General features: G+C 39.5%; 1 protein-coding gene across 1 annotated transcript in view; it reads left to right on the top strand.

Moving 5' to 3' along the window:
* The window catches only part of PRKG2 (protein kinase cGMP-dependent 2), an 87,358-nt gene that overhangs the window by 8,007 nt on the left and 57,098 nt on the right, over window positions 1-22,253 (top strand). The window contains exon 2 of the mRNA XM_070756545.1: window positions 16,804-16,970. Coding sequence (XP_070612646.1) covers window positions 16,804-16,970 — 167 coding nt within the window. The remainder of the gene's footprint in view (window positions 1-16,803; window positions 16,971-22,253) is intronic.

Below are 22,253 nucleotides of genomic sequence, written 5' to 3'. Positions count from 1 at the left end.
CATGGAGGGGAGCCTCAGGGGAATCCCAGCAGTGTAAAAACGGGCGCTTCGGCTGGCAAAAGGGGTGAATTTTGGCCTTGCACGCATTAATTGCTTTTCCATTGATTCCTATGGGAAACATTGTTTCATCTTACAAACTTTTCACCTTAAGAACCTCATTCCAGAACCAATTAAGTTTGTAAGACAAGGTATCACTGTATATATATATATATTTACTTACTTACTTACTTACTTACTTATTTATTAAATTTGTATGCTGCCCCTCTCCGCAGACTCGGGGCGGCTCACAACAGCAACAGAAAACAATATATAATACAAATTCAATAATTAGAAAGCTAGAAACCCATAATTTTTTAAAAAACATGCACACAACATACCATACATAAACAGTATAGGCCTGGGGAAGATATTTCAGTTCCCCCATGCCTGACGGCAGAGGTGGGTTTTAAGGAGTTTGCGGAAGGCAAGGAGGGTGGGGGCAGTTCTAATCTCAGGGGGGAGCTGGTTCCAGAGGGTCAGGGCCGCCACAGAGAAGGCTCTTTCCCTGGGACCTGCCAAACGATATTGTTTAGTCGACGGGACCTGGAGAAGGCCAACTCTGTGGGACCTAATCGGTCGCTGGGATTCATGCGGCAGAAGGCGGTCTCGGAGATATTCAGGTCCGATGCCATGAAGGGCTTTATAGGTCAAGACCAACATTTTGAATTGTGACTCGAAATTGATCGGCAACCAATGCAGACTGCGGAGGGAGTCCGAGGGACCAATAGGAGACGAGCGTATGTGTAGCTCAGCTCTGAATTGTGATGTTGTTAGGTAGTCTCTGAGCTTGGTTGTTTGCTTCCAGACAGACATTTTACTACCCAAGTGGGTAATATCTTCAGTGATGTTGTATGGAGGAAGTTGGTTCAGCACAAATCTTGGTCCATTACAAAATAATATGTGGAAATAACTGCTTTGTCTTCCTGTAGTGTATATAATGATTGTCTCCCAAACAATCTCCAGATATAGTTCAAGGTGTTGGTCATCACCTTTAAAGCCCTACATGGCTTAGGGCCAGACTATCTTCCCAGGACCAATAAGGGCCCACGGATCTGGCCTTCTTCGGGTCCCATCAACCAAACAATGCCAACTGGAGGGGCCATGGGGAAGGGCCTTCTCTGTGGTGGCTCTGGCTCTCTGGAACCACCTTCTCCCGGAGATCCGTACCCTCCTCACCCTACTGGCTTTTCGCAAAGCTGTAAAGACCTGCCTTTTCCTGCAGGCCTGAAGCCGTTGACTATATGAGATACCCTCTAGATCTGGCCATGAAAGATACTGAGAGATATATATGGCTTTTACTAGGGTTTTGTAATTATTTTTTAAATTGTTCTTTTAAATATTGTTTTTCCTTATTGTAAGCCACTCAGAGGCCTTGAGGAGTTGGACAGCATATAAATTATATAGGTAGGTAGGTAGGTAGGTAGGTAGGTAGATAGATAGATAGATAGATAGATAGATAGATAGACAGAGAGATAGATAGATAGAGAGATACATACTAGATAGATAGATAGATAGATAGATAGATAGATAGATAGATAGATAGATAGATAGATACATAGATACATAGATACATAGATAGATAGATAGATAGATAGATAGATACATACATACATACATACATACATACATACATACATACTAGATAGATAGATAGATAGATACATACATACATACATAGATACATAGATACAGAGATACAGAGATAGATACATAGATACAGAGATACAGAGATACAGAGATAGATACAGAGATACATACATAGATACATACATAGATACATAGACAGATAGATAGACAGATAGATAGACAGATAGACAGACAGACAGACAGACAGACAGACAGACAGACAGACAGACAGACAGATAGATAGATAGATAGATACTGTAGATAGGCAGGCAGACAGACAGACAGACAGACAGATAGAATTCTTTATTGGCCAAGTGTGATTGGACACACAAGGAATTTGTCTTGGTGCCTATGTTTTTATTTATTGTAAGCCACCCAGAGTCCTTGAGGAATTGGATGGCATATAAATTAGATAGATAGATAGATAGATAGATAGATAGATAGATAGATAGATAGATAGACAGACAGACAGACAGACAGACAGACAGACAGACAGACAGACAGACAGACAGACAGACAGACAGAGCAAAAGAGAGAGAGAGAGACTACACACTATCTGGGTCTTCATTTTACCCACCCTGGAAGAATGGAAGGCTGAGTCAACCTTGAGCCAGTTAGGATCGAACTGTGGACAGTGGACAGTCAGCTTCCAATACTGCATTCTAACCACTGTGCCACCACAGAACTTTTGTTTTGCTTGCGTGATTTCCTTATTGTCATTATTTTTCTTTTCGCTCCACAGGTTTGGAAGTTGTTTGATTTTTAATATCAGATCATTACTCATCTGATGATATTCCTCAGGAAAGCACAGTGATGTGTGCGTTTAGCTTCACGAGTAAACATTTATAGAAATAAACTAACTGCGGAGGGAGGGTTTTTAATGGCTTTCATTTTTCTATATATACACTCTCTGCAGTAAATAGGTCTGTCAGTAGAAATAAACATTAAAAAGAGAATTGTTGGCTTGAGATAGGGGAAATAATAAGGAAGGGGTAATTTGGAAAAAACCAAACAAAATAAGCCTTTAGTTCATTAGAGTAAATTTTTCATAATAATCTTTTTATCTGAAAGTTTCATAAAGGGCATAAAAACAAACAACAACTTCCAAAAAAAATCGAAGCTCAAAAGAGAGAAAAGAAAAAGAGACAAAAGTTGCAGGAAGAATAAAAAGAAATACAATAAAAATAAAAGCTTCAAATTTCCTTTGCAGGAAACATCAGTACAACTGCAAAGTTATCTCTTACTGTGGTTGCGAACGAAAAACCAGTGGCTGGGATCCTTCACGTTTGGAGCATCCAGTCGGCAGCGACCGGTTAGGTCCCACAGAGTTGGCCTTCTCCGGGTCCCGTCGACTAAGCAATGTCGTTTGGCGGGACCCAGGAGAAGAGCCTTCTCTGTGGCGGCCCCGACCCTCTGGAACCAGCTCCCCCCAGATATTAGAGTTGCCCCCACCCTCCTTGCCTTTCGCAAGCTCCTTAAAACCCACCTCTGTCGTCAGGCATGGGGGAATTGAAATTTCCCTTCTCCCTAGGCTTATAGGATTTATACATGGTATGCTTGTATGTATGAGTGGTTCTTTAAATTGGGTTTTTTTAGATTGTTTTTAATATTAGATTTGTTTACATTGTCTTTTTATATTGTTGTTAGCCACCCTGAGTCTTCGGAGACGGGCGGCATACAAATCTAGTAAATAAATGAATGAATGAATGAATGAATGAATGAATGAATGAATGAATGAATGAATTTTGGTCGAGATTAGCCCCTCGCCCAACTGGGGCTCCCACTGCTGGTCAGTGGGAGAGTTTACCTCCTCCCCCCATTTGTACCTTGGGAGATCTGCTCTTGCTGAGAGAGGCACTCAGGGGTCAGATAATTGGCGTATAAGTCCAATAAATTCCCGGCCAGCCACCAACAAGCAAATTTAATGGCGGAAGCCGGAGTCACTTGTTATTAACCATGTGTTTTGCTTAATAACTATGGCAGTTTGCAAAATCAAGGGCAAATCACCTTGATTAGTAATACAAATGTTGGTCCCAATTGTGGTTGTATGTTGAAGACTACCTGGGTTTCCTTTGCGGCTAAGTAGGAGACATGAGTTAAGCTGTTATACTTTGAAGGAGCTCCTAGTTTCATCCTGGGGGAAGATGGAGCTAATTAAAATGGGCCATTTTCCTATTAAAACCTCTAGCCTCCCCTCGAAACCTGACTTTCTTTCTTTCTTTCTTTCCTTCCTTCCTTTCCTTCCTTCCTTCCTTTTTTCTTTCTCTCTTTCTTCCTTCCTTCCTTCCTTTCCTTCCTTCCTTCCTTCTTTCTTTCTTTCTTTCTTACCTTTCCTCCCTCCCTTCCTTCCTTCTTTCTTTCTTTCTTCCTTCCTTCCTTCCTTTTTTCTTTCTTTCTTTCTCTCTTCCTTCCTTCCTTTCTTTCTTTCCTTCTTTCTTACCTTGCCTCCCTCCCTCCCTCCCTTCCTTTCTTATAATACTGCTCAATAAAATAAAGGGAACACTCAAATAACACATCCTAGATCTGAATGAATGAAAAATTCTCATTGAATTCTTTGTTCTGTGCAAAGTTGAATGTGCACAACAGCAGGTGAAATTGATTGTCAATCAATGTTGCTTCCTAAGAGGACAGTGTGATTTCACAGAAGTTTGATTTACTTGGAGTTATATTGTGTTGTTTAATTGTTCCCTTTATTTTTTTTGAGCAGTGTAGTTTGTATGCATGTGTTTATATATGTCAGGAAATAAACTTTTATAAACTACATTTAAACCGCATAATTAAAGAATCTACGGAGATTCTCAATCATCCAGGTCATGGTTGTTAGTTCTCATCCCAGAAATTTTCAAGGAAGAAACCCAAGAAATCCCAGTTGCCTTTTGCAAAAGCACCTTTGGGACACATAACTAAGAAAAACAAGGCTGCTTTAAAAAAATTATGCATTTTCAGATAGTTTATTTCCCCATTTCTCAACTAGCAAATGCTCTGTCCTACACATTGGGAAGAAGAATCTGAACTCCAAATACGAACTGAATAATCAAATTATCACAGATAATTTGTTAAGGACCTTGGTATACTAATAACAAAAGATTTAAGTGCCAAAGCCCACTGCAACAACATAGCCAAGAAGGCTTCAAGAGTTGTAAACCTAATCCTACGTAGCTTCTGCTCTGGCAATCTCACACTACTTACCAGAGCTTACAAAACTTTCGCCAGACCCATCCTCGAATACAGCTCATCTGTTTGGAAGCCATATCGCATCTCAGACATTAACACCCTTGAAAATGTCCAAAGATACTTCACCAGAAGAGCCCTTCACTCTTCCACTCAAAATAGAATACCGTACGAGACTAGACTTTCAATCCTGGGCCTAGAAAGCTTAGAACTAAGACGCCTTAAACACGATCTAAGTATTGCCCACAAGATCATATGCTGCAATGTCCTGCCTGTCGGCGACTACTTCAGCTTCAACCAGAACAACACAAGAGCACACAACAGATTTAAACTTAATATGAACCGCTCCAAACTTGACTGTAAAAAATATAATTCCAGTAACCGAGTTGTCGAAGTGTGGAACTCATTACCGGACTCCATAGTGTCATCCCCAAACCCCCGACACTTTACCCTTGGATTATCTACGGTTGACCTATCCAGATTCCTAAGAGGTCAGTAAGGGGCGAGTACAAGTGCAATAGAGTGCCTTCCGTCCCCTGTCCTATTGCTCTCCTATATCTCCTATACCTTTCTTCTATTCCTATATCTCTTCTTCTATTCGTTCATTGATATGTTCTATTACTATATCTTCTTTTCTATTATTTCTTAGATATATTTTACTATGAGTATCTCCTCTATAACCTTCATCATGTATTTTACTATGTGTATATAGATATGTACCCACTAAAACCCTCATTGTGTATTGGACAAAATAAATAAATAAAAATTTGAATCCCTAGAATTGGATTCCCCTAGAGCAGTGATTTTCAACCTTTTTTGAGCTGCGGCACATTTTTTACATTTACAAAATCCTGGGGCACACCACCAACCAAAATGACACTCTAAGACAGTACATATTATACATCCCCCCCCGTGTGTGTGTGTGTGTGTATACACACTCTTGAACCATTTCCAAAAACAGGTGAGGGCTAGGGTTTTTTTTCTCTCCTATTCTTTGGGTGCTTTTTATCATATGCTTTAAATCAAGAGACACTTCTCTCTTTTGTTTCTCTCTCTTTCCTCTCATTCTCTGCCTCAATTATTTTCTCATTTCTCTTTTTTTCTCCCCTTTTTTCTCACATTTCTCTCTCTCCCTCTCCTCTCTCTTTCTTTCTCTCTCTCACTCTCTTGCTTTCTTTCTCTCTTGCTTTTTTTCTCTCTCTTTCTCTCCCCCCGCTCTCTTGCTTTCTCTCTCTCTCTCTCGCTTGCTTGCTTTTTCTCTCTCTCTTGCTTTCTTTATATCTCTCTCTTTCTTTCTTTCTCTTTTTTGTTTCTTTTTCTCACTCTTTCTCTCTCCCCTCTTGCGGCACACCTGACAATGTTGCACGGCACACTAGTGTGCCGCGGCACACTGGTTGAAAAACACTGCCCTAGAGATTACGTTGAATGAGATGGCCAAACTCAACTCAGGTTCTCTCCCCCCACCCCATCCCAATTCTGTTTCACTGTTCCTTCGTCAAAACTACTTACAGGTTAATGCTTGCTGATGAGTTTTGTTTTTTGACTGAACATCATGACCTACTTACAGCATAGGTTTTAATCGGGAGCACCCAAACGATCAAAAGTTTCCATCTGGATTCCTGAGCTGCCGTGGTATTTTCCCAACCTTTTTATCACTGCCATTCTTCATCCTCGGCTCTGCTGTGAAAATAATAAAGGAAATAAATCAAATCATGAAATGAAAAGTGATTGTTCACTGTCAGGGGGCATTCCCTAGAGATGTTAATGCGATGCGTGGTTTTCTGAGACCATTTTACAGCATGTTGTTCCATTAATCCATGTGTAAAGGGACTTGGGGGTTTTCATGAATGGGATGTAGATATTTGTTTCACTACACTGACTATTGAAGTCATCATCGTTACCCATAATTGCTAAAGCACAAATATTGCCCCTTTAATTTAGCTCTGGGTACAGGTTTGCTTATTTGCAAATACAGTACAGTGGTACCTCTACCTAAGAACGCCTCTACTTAAGAGGTTTTCTAGATAAGAACCGGGTGTTCAAGATTTGTTTGCCTCTTCTTAAGAACCATTTTCTACTTAAGAACCCGAGCCCGGAAAAATTTCCCAGGAAATTTGAGAGCGGCACGAAGGCCCAATCAGTTTCCTGACATTCCCCCTGGGTTTCTCTCTCTGGCGCAGTGTATGGGAGGCAGCCTCACGCCAGGTGTATGGAACGTGCATGCTCCTCCTCACATAGAAACATAAAAGACTGACGGCAAAAAAAGACCTCATGATCCACCTAGTCTGCCCTTATACTATTTTCTGTATTTTATCTTAGGATGGATCTATGTTTATCCCAGGCATGTTTAAATTCAGTTACTGTGGATTTACCAACCACGTCTGCTGGAAGTTTGTTCCAAGGATCTACTACTCTTTCAGTAAAATAATATTTTCTCATGTTGCTTTTGATCTTTCCCCCAACTAACCTCAGATTGTGTCCCCTTGTTCTTGTGTTCACTTTTCTATTAAAAACACTTCCCTCCTGAACCTTATTTAACCCTTTAACATATTTAAATGTTTCGATCATGTCCCCCCTTTTCCTTCTGTCCTCCAGACTATACAGATGGAGTTGATGAAGTCTTTCCTGATACGTTTTATGCTTAAGACCTTCCACCATTCTTGTAGCCCGTCTTTGGGCCCGTTCAATTTTGTCAATATCTTTTTGTAGGTGAGGTCTCCAGAACTGGACACAGTCTTCCAAATGTGGTCTCACCATCGCTCTATATAGCACTCTCACCGCCTCAGAGTCCCTCTTTTTTTTTAAGCCTTAATGTTTTGGATTTTTTGGATTCCCCTCACCTCCCCTTCTTCCTTCGGCAGCAACTGTCCTCCTCCTCTTCCTCCTCCTCCTCTCACCCAAATTCTGAGCTTTTATTTCTTTCCTAATGGGTTTGCACGCATTATTTGCTTTTACAGTGATTCCTATGGGAAAAATTGCTTCTACTTACAAACTTTTCTACTTAAGAACCTGGTCACGGAACAAATTAAGTTTTTAAGTAGAGGTACCACTGTAAATGATAAATACCTCAGCAACTTTATTTCAGCAACGTTAAGGTATACGGATTTCAACTCCCAGAATTCCTCAGCCAAAATGCTGGCTGGGGAATTCTGGGAGTTGATGTCTGCACATCTTAAAAGTTGTTGAGATGGAGAAACACTGGTCTGATATCTCAGTTTTAATGGGCTTATGTTACGTGACCATGGGCAGACCTATTTGGCAGGAATTTGAGGCAAGCCATGAAAAGCGTAGCAGAAGTGGTAAAAGGATTCGCGGCCCTTTGTCTTGAGGGGAATAAATATTTAGTTGAGAGATAGATAACATAGATCTTTCAGAGGCTTTGGACTTCAACTCCCATAATGCCTTGCCATTAATGATTGGACCTCAAAACAGAATACCCTACGAGACTAGACTTTCAATCCTGGGCCTAGAAAGCCTAGAACTAAGACGCCTTAAACAAGATCTAAGTATTGCCCACAAGATCATATGCTGCAACATCCTGCCTGTCGGCGACTACTTCAGCTTCAACCACAACAACACAAGAGCACACAACAGATTTAAACTTAATATTAACTGCTCCAAACTTGACTGTAAAAAATACGATTTCAGTAACCGAGTTGTCGAAGCGTGGAACTCATTACCGGACTCCATAATGTCATCCCCAAACCCCCAACACTTTACCCTTAGATTATCTACGGTTGACCTCTCCAGATTCCTAAGAGGTCAGTAAGGGGCGAGTACAAGTGCACTAGAGTGCCTTCCGTCCCCTGTCCTATTGCTCTCCTATATCTCCTGTACCTTTCTTCTATTCCTATATCTCTTCTTCTATTCTTTCATTGATATGTTCTATTACTATATCTTCTTTTCTATTATTTCTTAGATATATTTTACTATGAGTATATCCTCTATAACCTTCATCATGCATTTTACTATGTGTATATAGATATATACCCACTAAAACCCTCATTGTGTATTGGACAAAATAAATAAATAAAATAAAATAAAAATAAATTGTGTATTGGACTAAACAAACAAACAAACAAACAAACAAACAAACAAACAAACAAACTGAAGTCTAAAATATCTGGACAGTTAAAAGAAGAATCAGAGTATTATAAAGTATGGGACAAAGTCTATGAATGGTTAGAAAAAAGAATACCATACAAAATTTAATAATATAATGTAACTGATAAGCAATAACATAAATGTGTAAATAGAAAATAATAGAAGAATTTTAAGTACAAAGAATTATAGAATACATTGGCAAGATATGTCATAAATGTTTATGAAAGGCTGTAAATATTTAAGCATTTGTAAGTACAGTATATTCAGCTCTGGAAAACAGCTTCTGATAAGAGAGGGGCTGTAAAGAACCCCTATATATGTTTTATGTTTGTTTGTATTTTGTATTTTATTAAAAAAATATTTTTAAAAATAAAAATAAATTATCTGGACAAGAGAAAATACTTCTCCTCCTAACAGTGTAACAAAAATTTGTGCTCCAGGATTTGGGAAAAGACCACTGCCTTAGATAGGTTTTAGTGGAAATTACAATAAACAAGGATATGCTTGTCAGTGGCTATTTATGCTGACAATCACTTGTCATCATTGTTAACATATTATATCATATCTTGGGTATTTTAATTGCTTAGAGAAAGGAGAAGAGAGAATTTCACCTCTTGATATGAGTTCCCTATGAAGTTGCTAAAATTGATATTATTTGCAAAACTTTTGAACTAATAAACCATCTGCCTTGGTAAAGCAGTGAGGTGTTTTTAGAATGGAATGGAATGGGAATAGGAATAAAATAGAATCCTTTATTGTCCAAGTGTGATTGGACACACAGGGAATTTGTCATTGGTGCATATGCTCTCCGTGTACATAAAAGAAAATATATGTTTGTCAAGAATCATGAGGTCCAACATTTAATGATTGTCGGGGGGTACAAATAAGCAATCAGGAAACAATATTAATATAAATAGTAAAGTATCCTAAGATTTTTTATTAATATTGATTGTTTCTTCATTGCTTATTTGGCCCCGAGGACAATTATTAAGTGATTCTTGACAAATGTACCTCTTTCTTTTATGTACGCTGAGAGCATCTGCACCAAGACAAATTTCTTGTGTGTCCAATTACACTTGGCCAATAAAAAAATTCTATTCTATTCTATTCTATTCTACTCTACTCTACTCTACTCTATAAATCATAAATTAGGGGAACAATCAGGTATCTTCTCCTGCCACACTCTTTTTCCATGAATCTCATCATGGAGTTATCACAACGAACAAAGAAAGAAAATTATTTGCATCAAGGTTGACTCAGCCTTCCATCCTTCCGAGGTGGGTAAAATGAGGACCCAGATTGTGGGGGCAATAGCCTAGCTCTGTTAAAAAGTGCTATTGCTAACATGTTGTAAGCAGCCCTGAGTCTAAGGAGAAGGGCGGCATAAAAATTGAATTAATAATAATAATAATAATAAATTTCGGCTTATTTGCTACCTGCTACTCCTGGAACTTTTGTTAAGCACTTTGTCTTTGCTGTCAACACCTTCCAGCATTTCCTGTTTTGAAGCTGACAAGAGTTATGACTTGCTTTTTCTTCCTAGCCTGGGTCCTTTGTCATAATTGGAACAGCAGCATTGACTTCAGATGTATTGGATGCTGCTGAAAATTTCTGCATTGTTTTCTGGGGGATGAAATAATTGTTCTGTGACTGAATGACTTAACCAGAACTCATTACGGTTATCAGGTTATTGGCATCTTAAGGGCAGGGAAGGTAGGAAATAGAATAGAATAAAATATTTTTTTTTAATTGGCCAAGTGTGATTGGACATACAAGGAATTCGTCTTGGTTTATATACTTCCAATGTACATAAAATGAAAGATATATTTCTCAAGAATCATAAGGTACAACACTTAATGATAGTCTGGGTACAAATAAGCAATCAAATCATATTAGGAACTAGTCAATATAAATCATAAGGATACAAACAACAAAGTTACAGTCATACAGTCATTAGTGGGAGGAGAGGTGTGATGGGAACGATGAGAAGATTAATAGTAGTTCAGACTTTGTAAATAGTCTGACGATGTTGAGTGAATTATTTGTTTAGCAGAGTTCTGGAAAAAAAAGTTCTTGTGTTTAGTTGTTCTGGCATGCAGTGCTCTATAGAATCATTTTGAGGGTAGGGGTTGAAACAGTTTATGTCCAGGAGGGGTCTGTAAATATTTTTACAGGTCTCTTTTTGACTCATGCAAGATCCTCAATGGAAGGCAGGTTGGTAGCAATTGTTTTTTTTCTGTAGTTCTAATTATCCTCCTAATAGTAATGGTAATGCAGCCTTTGTGAATAGTTTGACAGTGGTGAGGGAATTAATGGCATTTGGGGAAAGAACTGTTCTTGTGTCAATCCTGGGCCTAGAAAGTTTAGAACTAAGATACTTTAAACAAGATCTAAGTATTGCCCACAAGATCATATGCTGCAACGTCCTGCCTGTCGGCGACTACTTCAGCTTCAACCACAACAACACAAGAGCACACAACAGATTTAAACTTAATATTAACCGCTCCAAACTTGACTGTAAACAATATGACTTCAGTAACCGAGTTGTCGAAGCGTGGAACTCATTACATAGTGTCATCCCCAAACCCCCAACACTTTACCCTTAGATTATCTATGGTTGACCTATCCAGATTCCTAAGAGGGTCAGTAAGGGGCGAGTACAAGTGCCCTAGAGTGCCTTCCGTCCCCTGTCCTATTGCTCTCCTATATCTCCTATACCTTTCTTCTATTCCTATATCTCTTCTCCTATTCTTTCATTGATATGTTCTACTGTATTCCTATAACTTTTCTATTATTCCTTAGATATATTTTACTATGAGTATCTCCTCTATAACCTTCATCATGTATTTTACTATGTGTGTATAGATATATATATACCCACTAAAACTCTCATTGTGTATTGGACAAAATAAACAAACCAACAAACCAACAAATAAATAATTGTCTTGGTGAGCAGTGCCCTATAGCATCCTTTTGAGGGTAGGAGTTGAAACAATGTATGTCCAGGATGGGAAAATTGTTCCGGATAAACTATTACTTTTACCTTTATGTTGTGATCACAGTTTTGTTTCTCTCTAGAGTGGTGTTTCTCAACCTTGACAAGTTGAAAATGTGTGAACTTCAGCTCCCAGAATTCCCCAGTTGGTACTCGGCTATCATGGTGGCTGTGGCAATTCTAGGAATTAAAATTCACACATCTCACACTGTTTTTATTGTTGTTTATTTATTTATTATTTATTTATTTATTATTTAGATTTGTATGCCGCCTCTCTCCGTTGTATTTATTCCTATTGTTAGCTGCTCAAAGTCCTTTTGGAGTGAGCGGTATATAAATACAATAAGATAGATAGATAGATAGATAGATAGATAGATAGATAGATAGATAGATAGATAGATGGGTGGGTGGGTGGGTGGGTGGGTGGGTGGGTGGGTGGGTGGGTGGGTGGGTGGGTGGCTAGATAGATAGATAGATAGATAGATAGATAGATAGATAGATGGGTGGGTGGCTAGATAGATAGATAGATAGATAGATAGATAGATAGATAGATAGATAGATAGATAGATAGATAGACGGATAATGATGAAGATAGATAGATAGATAGATAGATAGATAGATAGACGGATAATGATGAAGATAGATAGATAGATAGTTAATGATGATGATGAAGAAGATAGGTAGGTAGGTAAGTAAATAGGTAGATAGGTAGATAGTTAGATATGGTAGGTAGGTAGATATAGATAGATAGATTCAAACTTATAACGGCACTGAAAAATATGACATGACTGTTTTTCACAGTTATGATCTTTGCAGCATCCCCCCTGATCATGGGATTGAAACTCTGATGCTTAACAACCAATTCATATTTATGACCATTGCAATGTCCTGGGGTCATGTGATCTCCTTTTTCCAACCATCTGACAAGCAAAGTCAACGGGGAAGCCAGATTAATTTAACAACCGTGTTCCTAACTTGACCACTGCAGAAATTCCCCTAACAACTGTGGCAAGAAAGATTACAAACTCACTTAATGAACGTCTCACTTCACAACAGAGATTTTGGGCTCATTTGTGGTCATAAGATGAGGACTACCTTTATCAGGGTTGTTGTAAAAAGAGGGTCAAAGACAATCTGAGCCAATATTAATATTTCTATGCAGGATGTAATTTTTATCCTCAAGGGATAATGATGAGATCCAGGGGTGGGCTTCCAAAATTTTATCAAGGGGTTCTATTCCCAGTTGCTGGGTGGATGTAGCCATGGTGGGTATTGCCTTAGTTTATCCTGGGTTAGGGAGATTATCAGATGGTAGGGGAGGGCCTCTCTAGGAATCTCCTGGGAGGAAATGGCTGGAAAAGGTGGAGAGAAGCCTCCGTGGGGCCTCTCTAGGAATCTCCTGGGAGGAAATGGCTGGAAAAGGTGGGGAGAAGCCTCCGTGGGGCCTCTCTAGGAATCTCCTGGGAAGAAATGGCTGGAAAAGGTGGGGAGAAGCCTCCGTGGGGCCTCTCTAGGAATCTCCTGAGAGGAAACAGGGCTGGAAAAGGTGGGAAGAAGCCTCCATGGGGCTTCTCTAGGAATCTCCTGGGAGGAAACAGGGCCTCCACCCTCCCTGTGGTTTCCCCAATCACACACATTATTTGCTTTTACATTAATTCCTATGGGAAAAATTGCTTCTTCTTACAAACTTTTCTACTTAAGAACCTGGTCACGGAACGAATTAAGTTCGTAAATAGAGGTACCACTGTATTCTAATCTACATTTCTTAAAAAAGATAAAACATAATTTATAGTGTGCATGTAGGATTCTTCCCCCCACTCCCTGAAAAAATATTATTGTGGCTTAAATCATTAAAATCTAATTGAGGATATTTATTCCATATATTTTAGTAAGTAAAACTAAAACAGTATGCCGGTTTATAATTTTATAAGCTGCGTAAAATATACGAATGGCTTTTAAAGCCCTAAACGTTTCACTGAGGGAAAAATTAATGAAGTATATTTTAAATGTTTTTTAAATCAGTTGGAAGATTTTATTCAGAAATTATTTATTGCCTCCCTTGAATGAAAAAAAAAATTAATGTTCATCTGAATGCTTTCTCTTTGAGATTTTCTTTACATTTTACGGAAATCAGGAAGTCACCAAAGTTTTTAATCTGCTAAATTTAATAAGCATGAAGAGCTATATTCCGAAAGGCATATTTTCCCCTCAGGGTAGATTTAGATTTTATTGGCTTTTTTATCTGCTCCATTTATCCAGCCTGATTTGTTTATCTTTCTGATAAATTATATCTGCAAAAATGAGTTTCCATAGAAATACAGAATGGTGAGAAATTTGGTGGAAAATAACCACTTACTGTACATTCCTTCGGCCCTAACCTTATTTAAAAGTTCAACTACAGCAGTGGTTCTCAACCTTTCTAATGCCGCGACCCTTTAATACAACTCCTCATGTTATTTATTTATTTATTAGATTTGTATGCCGCCCCTTTCCGTAGACTCGGGGCGGCTCACAACATAATAAAACAATTCATAACAAATCTAATAATTTACAATTTAAAAATTTAAAGTAGTTAAGAAAACCCCATTTTTAAGCAGACATACCTACAAACATACCATACATAAATTATATAGGCCCGGGGGAGAGTGTTGGCTATGACCTTTAAAGCCCTTCATGGCACTGGACCAGAATATCTCCGAGACCGCCTGCTGCTGCACGAATCCCAGCGACCGATTAGGTCCCACAGAGTGGGCCTTCTTCGGGTCCCGTCAACTAAACAATGTTGGTTGGCGGGCCCCAGGGGAAGAGCCTTCTCTGTGGCGGCCCCGGCCCTCTGGAACCAACTCCCCCTGGAGATTAGAACTGCCCCTACTCTCCTTGCCTTTCGTAAGCTCCTTAAGACCCACCTGTGTCGTCAGGCATGGGGGAACTGAGACATCTCTCCCGGGCATATACAATTTATGAATGGTATGTGTGTATGTATGTGTGTTTAGAAAATGGGTTTTTTAAAATGTTTTTAGCAGTAATTTAGATTTGTTGTAAATTGTTTTCACTTTGTTGTGAGCCGCCCCGAGTCTGCAGAGAGGGGCGGCATACAAATCTTAATAAATGAAATGAAATCTCAATTCCCCCATGCCTGACGACAAAGGTGGGTTTTGAGGAGTTTACGAAAGGCAAGGAGGGTAGGGGCAGTTCTAATCTCTGGGGGGAGCTGGTTCCAGAGAGTCGGGGCCGCCACAGAGAAGGCTCTTCCCCTGGGGCCCGCCAACCAACATTGTTTAGTTATGGTGACCCCCAACTATAAGTCTAGCGCCAATTCTCCCAACAGAGTTTTAAGCTGATTGGCAGGAAGGTCAGAGGGAAAACCTCCACTATATACTCCTGATCAGTGTTCCCTCTAATTTCTTTGGGGGGTGGGCAGAAAAGTATAGTGTCTGAGCGGCAGTCCCTTCGGGACTGAGCGGCACAGAAATAATAAATAAATAAACAAACAAAAAAAAAAAAACCAAAAAAAACCCCACCCTGTTTTGCCTCAGAGAATTTCAAAATAAAATACTGTACTGTGTGGCTATAACAGTGAGCTCATAATAGGGCAACTCTATCAATATCAAAATGCCACTTAAATAGTTGAGCTAGTTTCAAACTAGATTTTGATTTTCTTTCTCTCTTCCTTACTCCCGTTCTTTTTCTTTCTCTTTTCCTTCCTCTCTCTTTTCTATCTGTTTCTCTCTCTTCCTCTCTTCCTCTCTCTCTCCTTCCCTCTCACTCTTTCCCTCTCGGCTTCTGGGCAGGTTTGGAAAACTCTGAGTTGATGATAATTTTTAAGTGAGCGATTGCTCACTGCTCAGCTTAGAGGGAACTATGCTCCTGATTGGTCGAATTGTAAAAATATGTTCCCAGGCGCCAGAGTAGAAGCTTCAGTTCCTAACACCATGGGAAATTTTTCTTTTCTCATGGTCTCAGGCGACCCCTGTGAAACGGCCATTCAACCCCCAAAGAGGTCCTGATCCCCAGGTTGAAACGGATGTATTGGCAGTTCTGTGTTAGCAAAAACTTCAGAAGAGAAGGATTTAGGGGTAGTGATTTCTGACAGTCTCAAAATGGGTGAGCAGTGTGGTCGGGCGGTAGGAAAAGCAAGTAGAATGCTCGGCTGCATAGCTAGAGGTATAACAAGCAGGAAGAGGGAGATTGTGATCCCGCTATATAGAGCGCTGGTGAGACCACATTTGGAATACTGTGTTCAGTTCTGGAGACCTCACCTACTAAAAGATATTGACAAAATTGAACGGGTCCAAAGACGGGCTACAAGAATGGTGGAAGGTCTTAAGCATAAAACGTATCAGGAAAGACTTCATGGACTCAATCTGTATAGTCTGGAGGACAGAAGGAAAATGGAGGGACATGATTGAAACATTTAAATATGTTAAAGGGTTAAATAAGGTTCGAGGATGCTTGCATGCACAGGATTTTGGCGATTTTTTGCCAATTTCTTTGCTCCAGTGCATGTGCGGAAACAAAAAAAAAGGTGAAAATTACCAAAATCTCACAAGTGTCCTCGTGTGAGATTGGGCTTCCTGTGGATGTGCAGAAGCCAAATTTTGTGCGGGAGCATGTGCATGTGTTCACCGGTCACACTAAGCTGCGCACGCCTCCTCGATTTTACTACCACTCTATAGAGTGGCCCGCGCTGGCAGTAGCCAACCACTGGTTAAAAGGCACATGCGACGGTGGAGTACGCACATGGAAATTGCGTGCTTCCGAACCAGGTAAGTAGATTTCACCGCTGGTATAATGCTATTCATTCATGTGTTTCAAATGAATCTGACTTTTCTCTCTCTTTCTCTGTTCTCTGTTTTGCCGAATTGAAGTGAGAAAAAGCTTATTACAGATGCTCTGAGTAGGAACCAATTCCTGAAACGATTGGACCTTCAGCAGATCAGAGACATGGTAGAATGTATGTACGGAAGGACCTACCAGCAGGGAAACTACATAATCAAACAAGGAGAACCCGGCAACCATTTATTTGTGCTGGCAGGTTGGTAACCTTTTTTAATCGCCTCTTTAAATAATAAACACTGAAATTATGCTTGCAAGACCTAGACTGCTAATACAAGGATAGCTTTTCTGGGATTACGCTTGTTCCATCTAGCCCATGTATTTACTATATTTACTCATTGTTTTTAAACCAATAACAGAAAAAGGAAAACACAAAGATGCATACATTATTAAAAAGGCAATAACTAAAATTACTCTATCCTCTGCATATAAAGAAAACTATTATAAGCTCCTATACAGATGGTATTTACCCCCGGCGAGATTAGCCAAGATTTACCCAGCATTGGAAAACATATGCTGGAAATGTAAAAAAGAAAAAGGCACTTTTTTCCATATGTGGTGGTCCTGCTCGGAAATTCAAAAAATCTGGGAAACTATTCATAACTGGCTTAAGGAAATTCCAAAGGAAGAAATAGAATATTCGCCCGAGGGCATGCTTCTTGGAATTTGGAAAAGATCATACTCAAAGCAAACACTTTTCTTATTGACACATATAAACACAGCTACTAGAATTGTGATAGCGCAAACATGGAGAAATGAACAGACGCCCAATGCAAACTTAATAATAGACAAGATATACTCATGTGCAGAAATGGACGAGATGGCAAACTTACTTAAGGAAAATAGAATTAACGAATTTAAAAGTATGTGGTGTAATTGGCACGGATGGATTCAGAAGAAATTTCTTGTATAATATGATACAAAATCGCAGTACAAATTGTAAACAACAAATACCTTTTGAATGTTTTTAGTCTGTTCTTTATTGCATAGTATTAAGATAGTGTTACTTATAAGACCTAACTTAACTAAGAATGATTGTAACAGGTAAAGTTGGACAAGATCTGTAAACTGAACAAACAACATGTGATATATGTATTTAAGAGAACAATAAAAAGAAATTTTAAAAAAAGGCAAGAGTTTTAAAAATAAGTGACAACTGCAACAGAAAAAATATATATACATCATTACAACACTAAACAATTACAATTCTCAATATAATTATCTAAAGCAAAGAATAGATATAGATTAGATTAGATTTATTGGATTTATATGCCGCCCTGCTCCGCAGACTCGGGGCGGCTCACAACAATGGTAAAAAACAGTACATAGTAACAATTCTAATATTTAGCAATCTAAATTACAGTTTTAGGTTAAAAAATCCAAAAAAGAAACCCCAATATATAAAAAACAAGCACACAATCGAATCATACACAAAACAACATGGGCAAGGGGGAGATGTTTCACTTCCCCCATGCCTGACAGCAGAGGTGGGTTTTAAGGAGCTTGCGAAAGGCAAGGAGGGTGGGGGCAATCCTAATCTCCGGGGGGAGCTGGTTCCAGAGGGTCGGAGCCACCATAGAGAAGGCTCTTCCCCTGGGTCCCGCCAGACGACATTGTTTAGTCAACGGGACCCGGAGAAGGCCAACTCTGTGGGACCTAACCTAGATATACTGTAGATATACAGGGGGTGGACAAAACAATGGAAACACCTTGCAGCTCTTCCATGGAATCCAGATTTGTGAAGCTCCCTTTGAATAGTTTTTGTGGAAACTGGGTTCTGTACATGTCTATTGAGCTCTGCAGTGATTTTAGGAGCTGCGGTCTTGCGATCCGCTCTAACATTTCGCTTTAGAGTCCAACGGTCTCTCTCAGACAACTTCGACTTTCGACCAGACCTGTGCTTGGCTGAGGACGTTTTCCCTTCTCTTTCGAAAGCAGTCATTACTTTTGAGACATGAACTCTTGAAACGCCAAACATTCGAGCACTTTCTGTTCCACTAGCGCCTGCCATTCGAGCACCAACAATTTGGCCTCTTTGAAAGTCTGAGAGGTCTGCCATTTCTAGAAGGTTATAACCAATTTCCTTAAATTTCTGTAAATAAAAAAGGTAGTTTAAAAAAACATCAAATAACAGATTTTTTAAAAAAACCATTAAAATATGTCAAGTTTTGATTGATTTGAACATGTTCAAATATTATGATGCCAAAAAAGTCCATTTTTTTGTCCACCCCCTGTAGATATATATATAGAGAGATATAGAGAGAGATGATAGATGGATGGATGGACGGATGGATGGATGGGTGGATGGACGGACGGACGGACGGATGGATGGACAGAGATACGTAGACAGGGACTATACGCGTTTTTGTGTCCTTAAATAACCATGACTAATTCTGTCTCTTGCTTTGACAAAATTACACCGCCTCAATTCTGTAGCCATCAATAACTGAATTGAATTAGCTCTAATTAAGCGTTAAAATCAATACTAGGAAAGAAATAGGATTAAGGGCAAATCTGTCCTTTCCTCCTGCCCAGATATTCATCTCCTATTTCCATTGACGTCTTTTTTGTGCCAGAACAATAGTTTTCTTCTTTAGCAAAATCGGTATTTTGTGAACAGCATGCTGTGAAACGGTCTTTTTTTATTTTTGTCATCCTGAAGGAAGCAATTACTCACAATGTGCCGCCAAGTTTAGAGGCCTTATACACGTGATATCTCGCCTTCGGTTGAAGCAAGAAATTAAGTTTAGGCTATAGAAAGAAGGATTGTTAGCAGCCGCAATAAAAATGAGGAAATGAATTGAAGGGGTCCAAAGATGGGCTACAAGAATGGTGGAAGGTCTTAAGCATAAAACGTATCAGGAAAGACTTCATGAACTCAATCTGTATAGTCTGGAGGACAGAAGGAAAAGGGGGGACATGATCGAAACATTTAAATATATTAAAGGGTTAAATAAGGTCCAGGAGGGAAGTGTTTTTAATAGGAAAGTGAACACAAGAACAAGGGGACACAATCTGAAGTTAGTTGGGGGAAAGATCAGAAGCAACATGAGAAAATATTATTTTACTGAAAGAGTAGTAGATCCTTGGAACAAACTTCCAGCAGACGTGGTAGATAAATTCACAGTAACTGAATTTAAATATGCCTGGGATAAACATATATCCATCCTAAGATGAAATACAGAAAATAGTATAAGGGCAGACTAGATGGACCATGAGGTCTTTTTCTGCCGTCAGACTTCTATGTTTCTATGTTTCTAAAATCCCTAAGCAGAATCTTGAGAAATAAATTATTTATTTATTCATTTATTTATTCATTTATTCATTTGTCCAATACACAAATACATAGGAAGAAAAATAGACATGTGGTAATATATATAAGGGTAAAAGTGAACTTAGAGGAGAGGATATATGAAAGGAAGAGAATATATAAGATAGGTGAAAGAAAGGAGAGACAATTGGACAGGGGATGAAAGGCACACCAGTGCACTTATGTACGCCCCTTACTGGCCTCTTAGGAACCTGGAGGGGTCAATCGTGGAGAGTCTAAGGGAGAAATGTTGGGGGTTAGGGGTTGACACAATTGAGTCTGGTAATGAGTTCCACGCTTCGATATCTCGATTGTTGAAATCATATTTTTTACAGTCAAGTTTGGAGAGGTTCATATTTAAGTTTGAATCTGTTGCGTGCTCTTGTGTTGTTGCGATTGAAGCTGACCGGTAGGACGTTGCAGCATATGATCTTGTGGGCAATACTCAAATCGTGTTTTAGGCGCCGTAGTTCTAGGCTTTCTAGGCCCAGGATTGTTAGTCTTATTTTCGTAGGATATTCTGTTTCGAGTGGAGGAGTGAAGGGCTCTTCTGGTGAAATATCTTTGGACATTTTCAAGGGTGTTGATGTCCGAGATGTGGTATGGGTTCCAGACAGATGAGCAGTAGTCTAGGATGGGTCTGGCAAAAGTTTTGTAGGCTCTTGTGAGTAGTGTGAGATTGCCTGAGCAGAAGCTGCGTAGGATCAGGTTAACAACTCTAGAAGCTTTTTTGGCGATATTGTTGCAGTGGGCTTTAGCACTTAGGTTATAGTTGGTTTTTGCTATCTTTCTCCCAAGAGAAAGGGCTTCATGGAGGAATTTCAGCTTTTTGATATACAAACAGATACACACAAATATATACTGTATCTTTCGGAGTATAAGACACACCGGAGTATTATAAGACACACCTTAGTTTTGGGGGAAGAAAACAAGGGAAAAAAAGCCTCTGCCTCCCAGCAATTTGCCAAACAGCAAACCGCACAAATGATATACAGTGTTTGCTGTGTATTTCAGTGCACGTGTGCCTAACCCATATAAATAACAAAGAATTGGAGAAATGAACATTACAGCAGTAAATGAATGCCAGAAAGTTTTCTTACATGTAATCACACTAACTCCTCCCAATTATTTAAATAGATCTACTCCAAACATAAATCCATAAGTCAGGATTTAACTCAGCTGCTTTATCTTAATACTAAACGGGGCACTGTTACGTTTTCAGGCTATACTTGTACAGAGCTGTTAAAATTGATATGGCTTTCTGGAAATATACATTATTCTCTATTATTTAAAAGAAGATAAAATAGCACTGGGCCTCTTCAGATCAAGCATTTATTTTAAAACAGTGCCTTCATCTTGTTAAGTTGTCTAGAATAATAATAAAGCAGTCTTTAAAAAATAAGACTAAGAATTCAGAATTGCAGAAAAAACAATTAATAATAATTTATTAGATTTGTTTGCCGTCCCTCTCCGAAGACTCGGGGTGGCTCACAACAATAATAAAGACAATATAACAGTGAAACAAATCTAATATTAAAAGAAAAAGATATATAAAACCCCAGCAATTAAAACCATACAAAACATACATACCAAACACAAAATATAAAAGCCTGGGTGAAATGTCTCAGTTCCCCCATGCCTGGCGATATAGGTTTGGTCTTGAGTAATTTGCGAAAGACAAGGAGGTGGGGGCCGGGGCTGCCACAGAGAAGGCTCTTCCCCTGGGGCCCGCCAAACAACATTGTTTGGTCGACGGGACCCGGAGAAGGCCAACTCTGTGGGACCTAACCGGTCGCTGAGATTCGTGCGGCAGAAATGTTGGACTCAAATGTGGTCGTAAACCGAGGATTATTTAGTGGAAAAGATTAAGAGTTTATGATTTGGTAGGACAGGCAGATGTCCTTAAGGAAAGGCAGTTTCACAACAACCTGGCTCTATGCCATACAGCGGTGGTGGCGAATCTACGGCACAGGTGGCACATTGAACCGTATCTGCTGGCACGTGAGCCATTGGCCTAGCTCCAATATGCATCTATGTGCTGGGCAGCTGATTTTTGGCTTGCACAGAAGCTCTGGGAGGGTGTTTTTGGCTTCCTGAGAGCCTCCGGGAGGATGGGGGAGGGCATTTTTATCCTCCCCAGCTCCAGGGAAGCTTTTGGAGCCTGGGGAGGGC

Source organism: Erythrolamprus reginae, chromosome 7 (genome assembly GCF_031021105.1).
Source record: "Erythrolamprus reginae isolate rEryReg1 chromosome 7, rEryReg1.hap1, whole genome shotgun sequence".
NCBI lineage: Eukaryota > Metazoa > Chordata > Lepidosauria > Squamata > Dipsadidae > Erythrolamprus > Erythrolamprus reginae.
The sequence above is the reverse complement of the archived record's forward strand: the minus strand, read 5'-3'. Positions and strand labels throughout refer to the sequence as shown.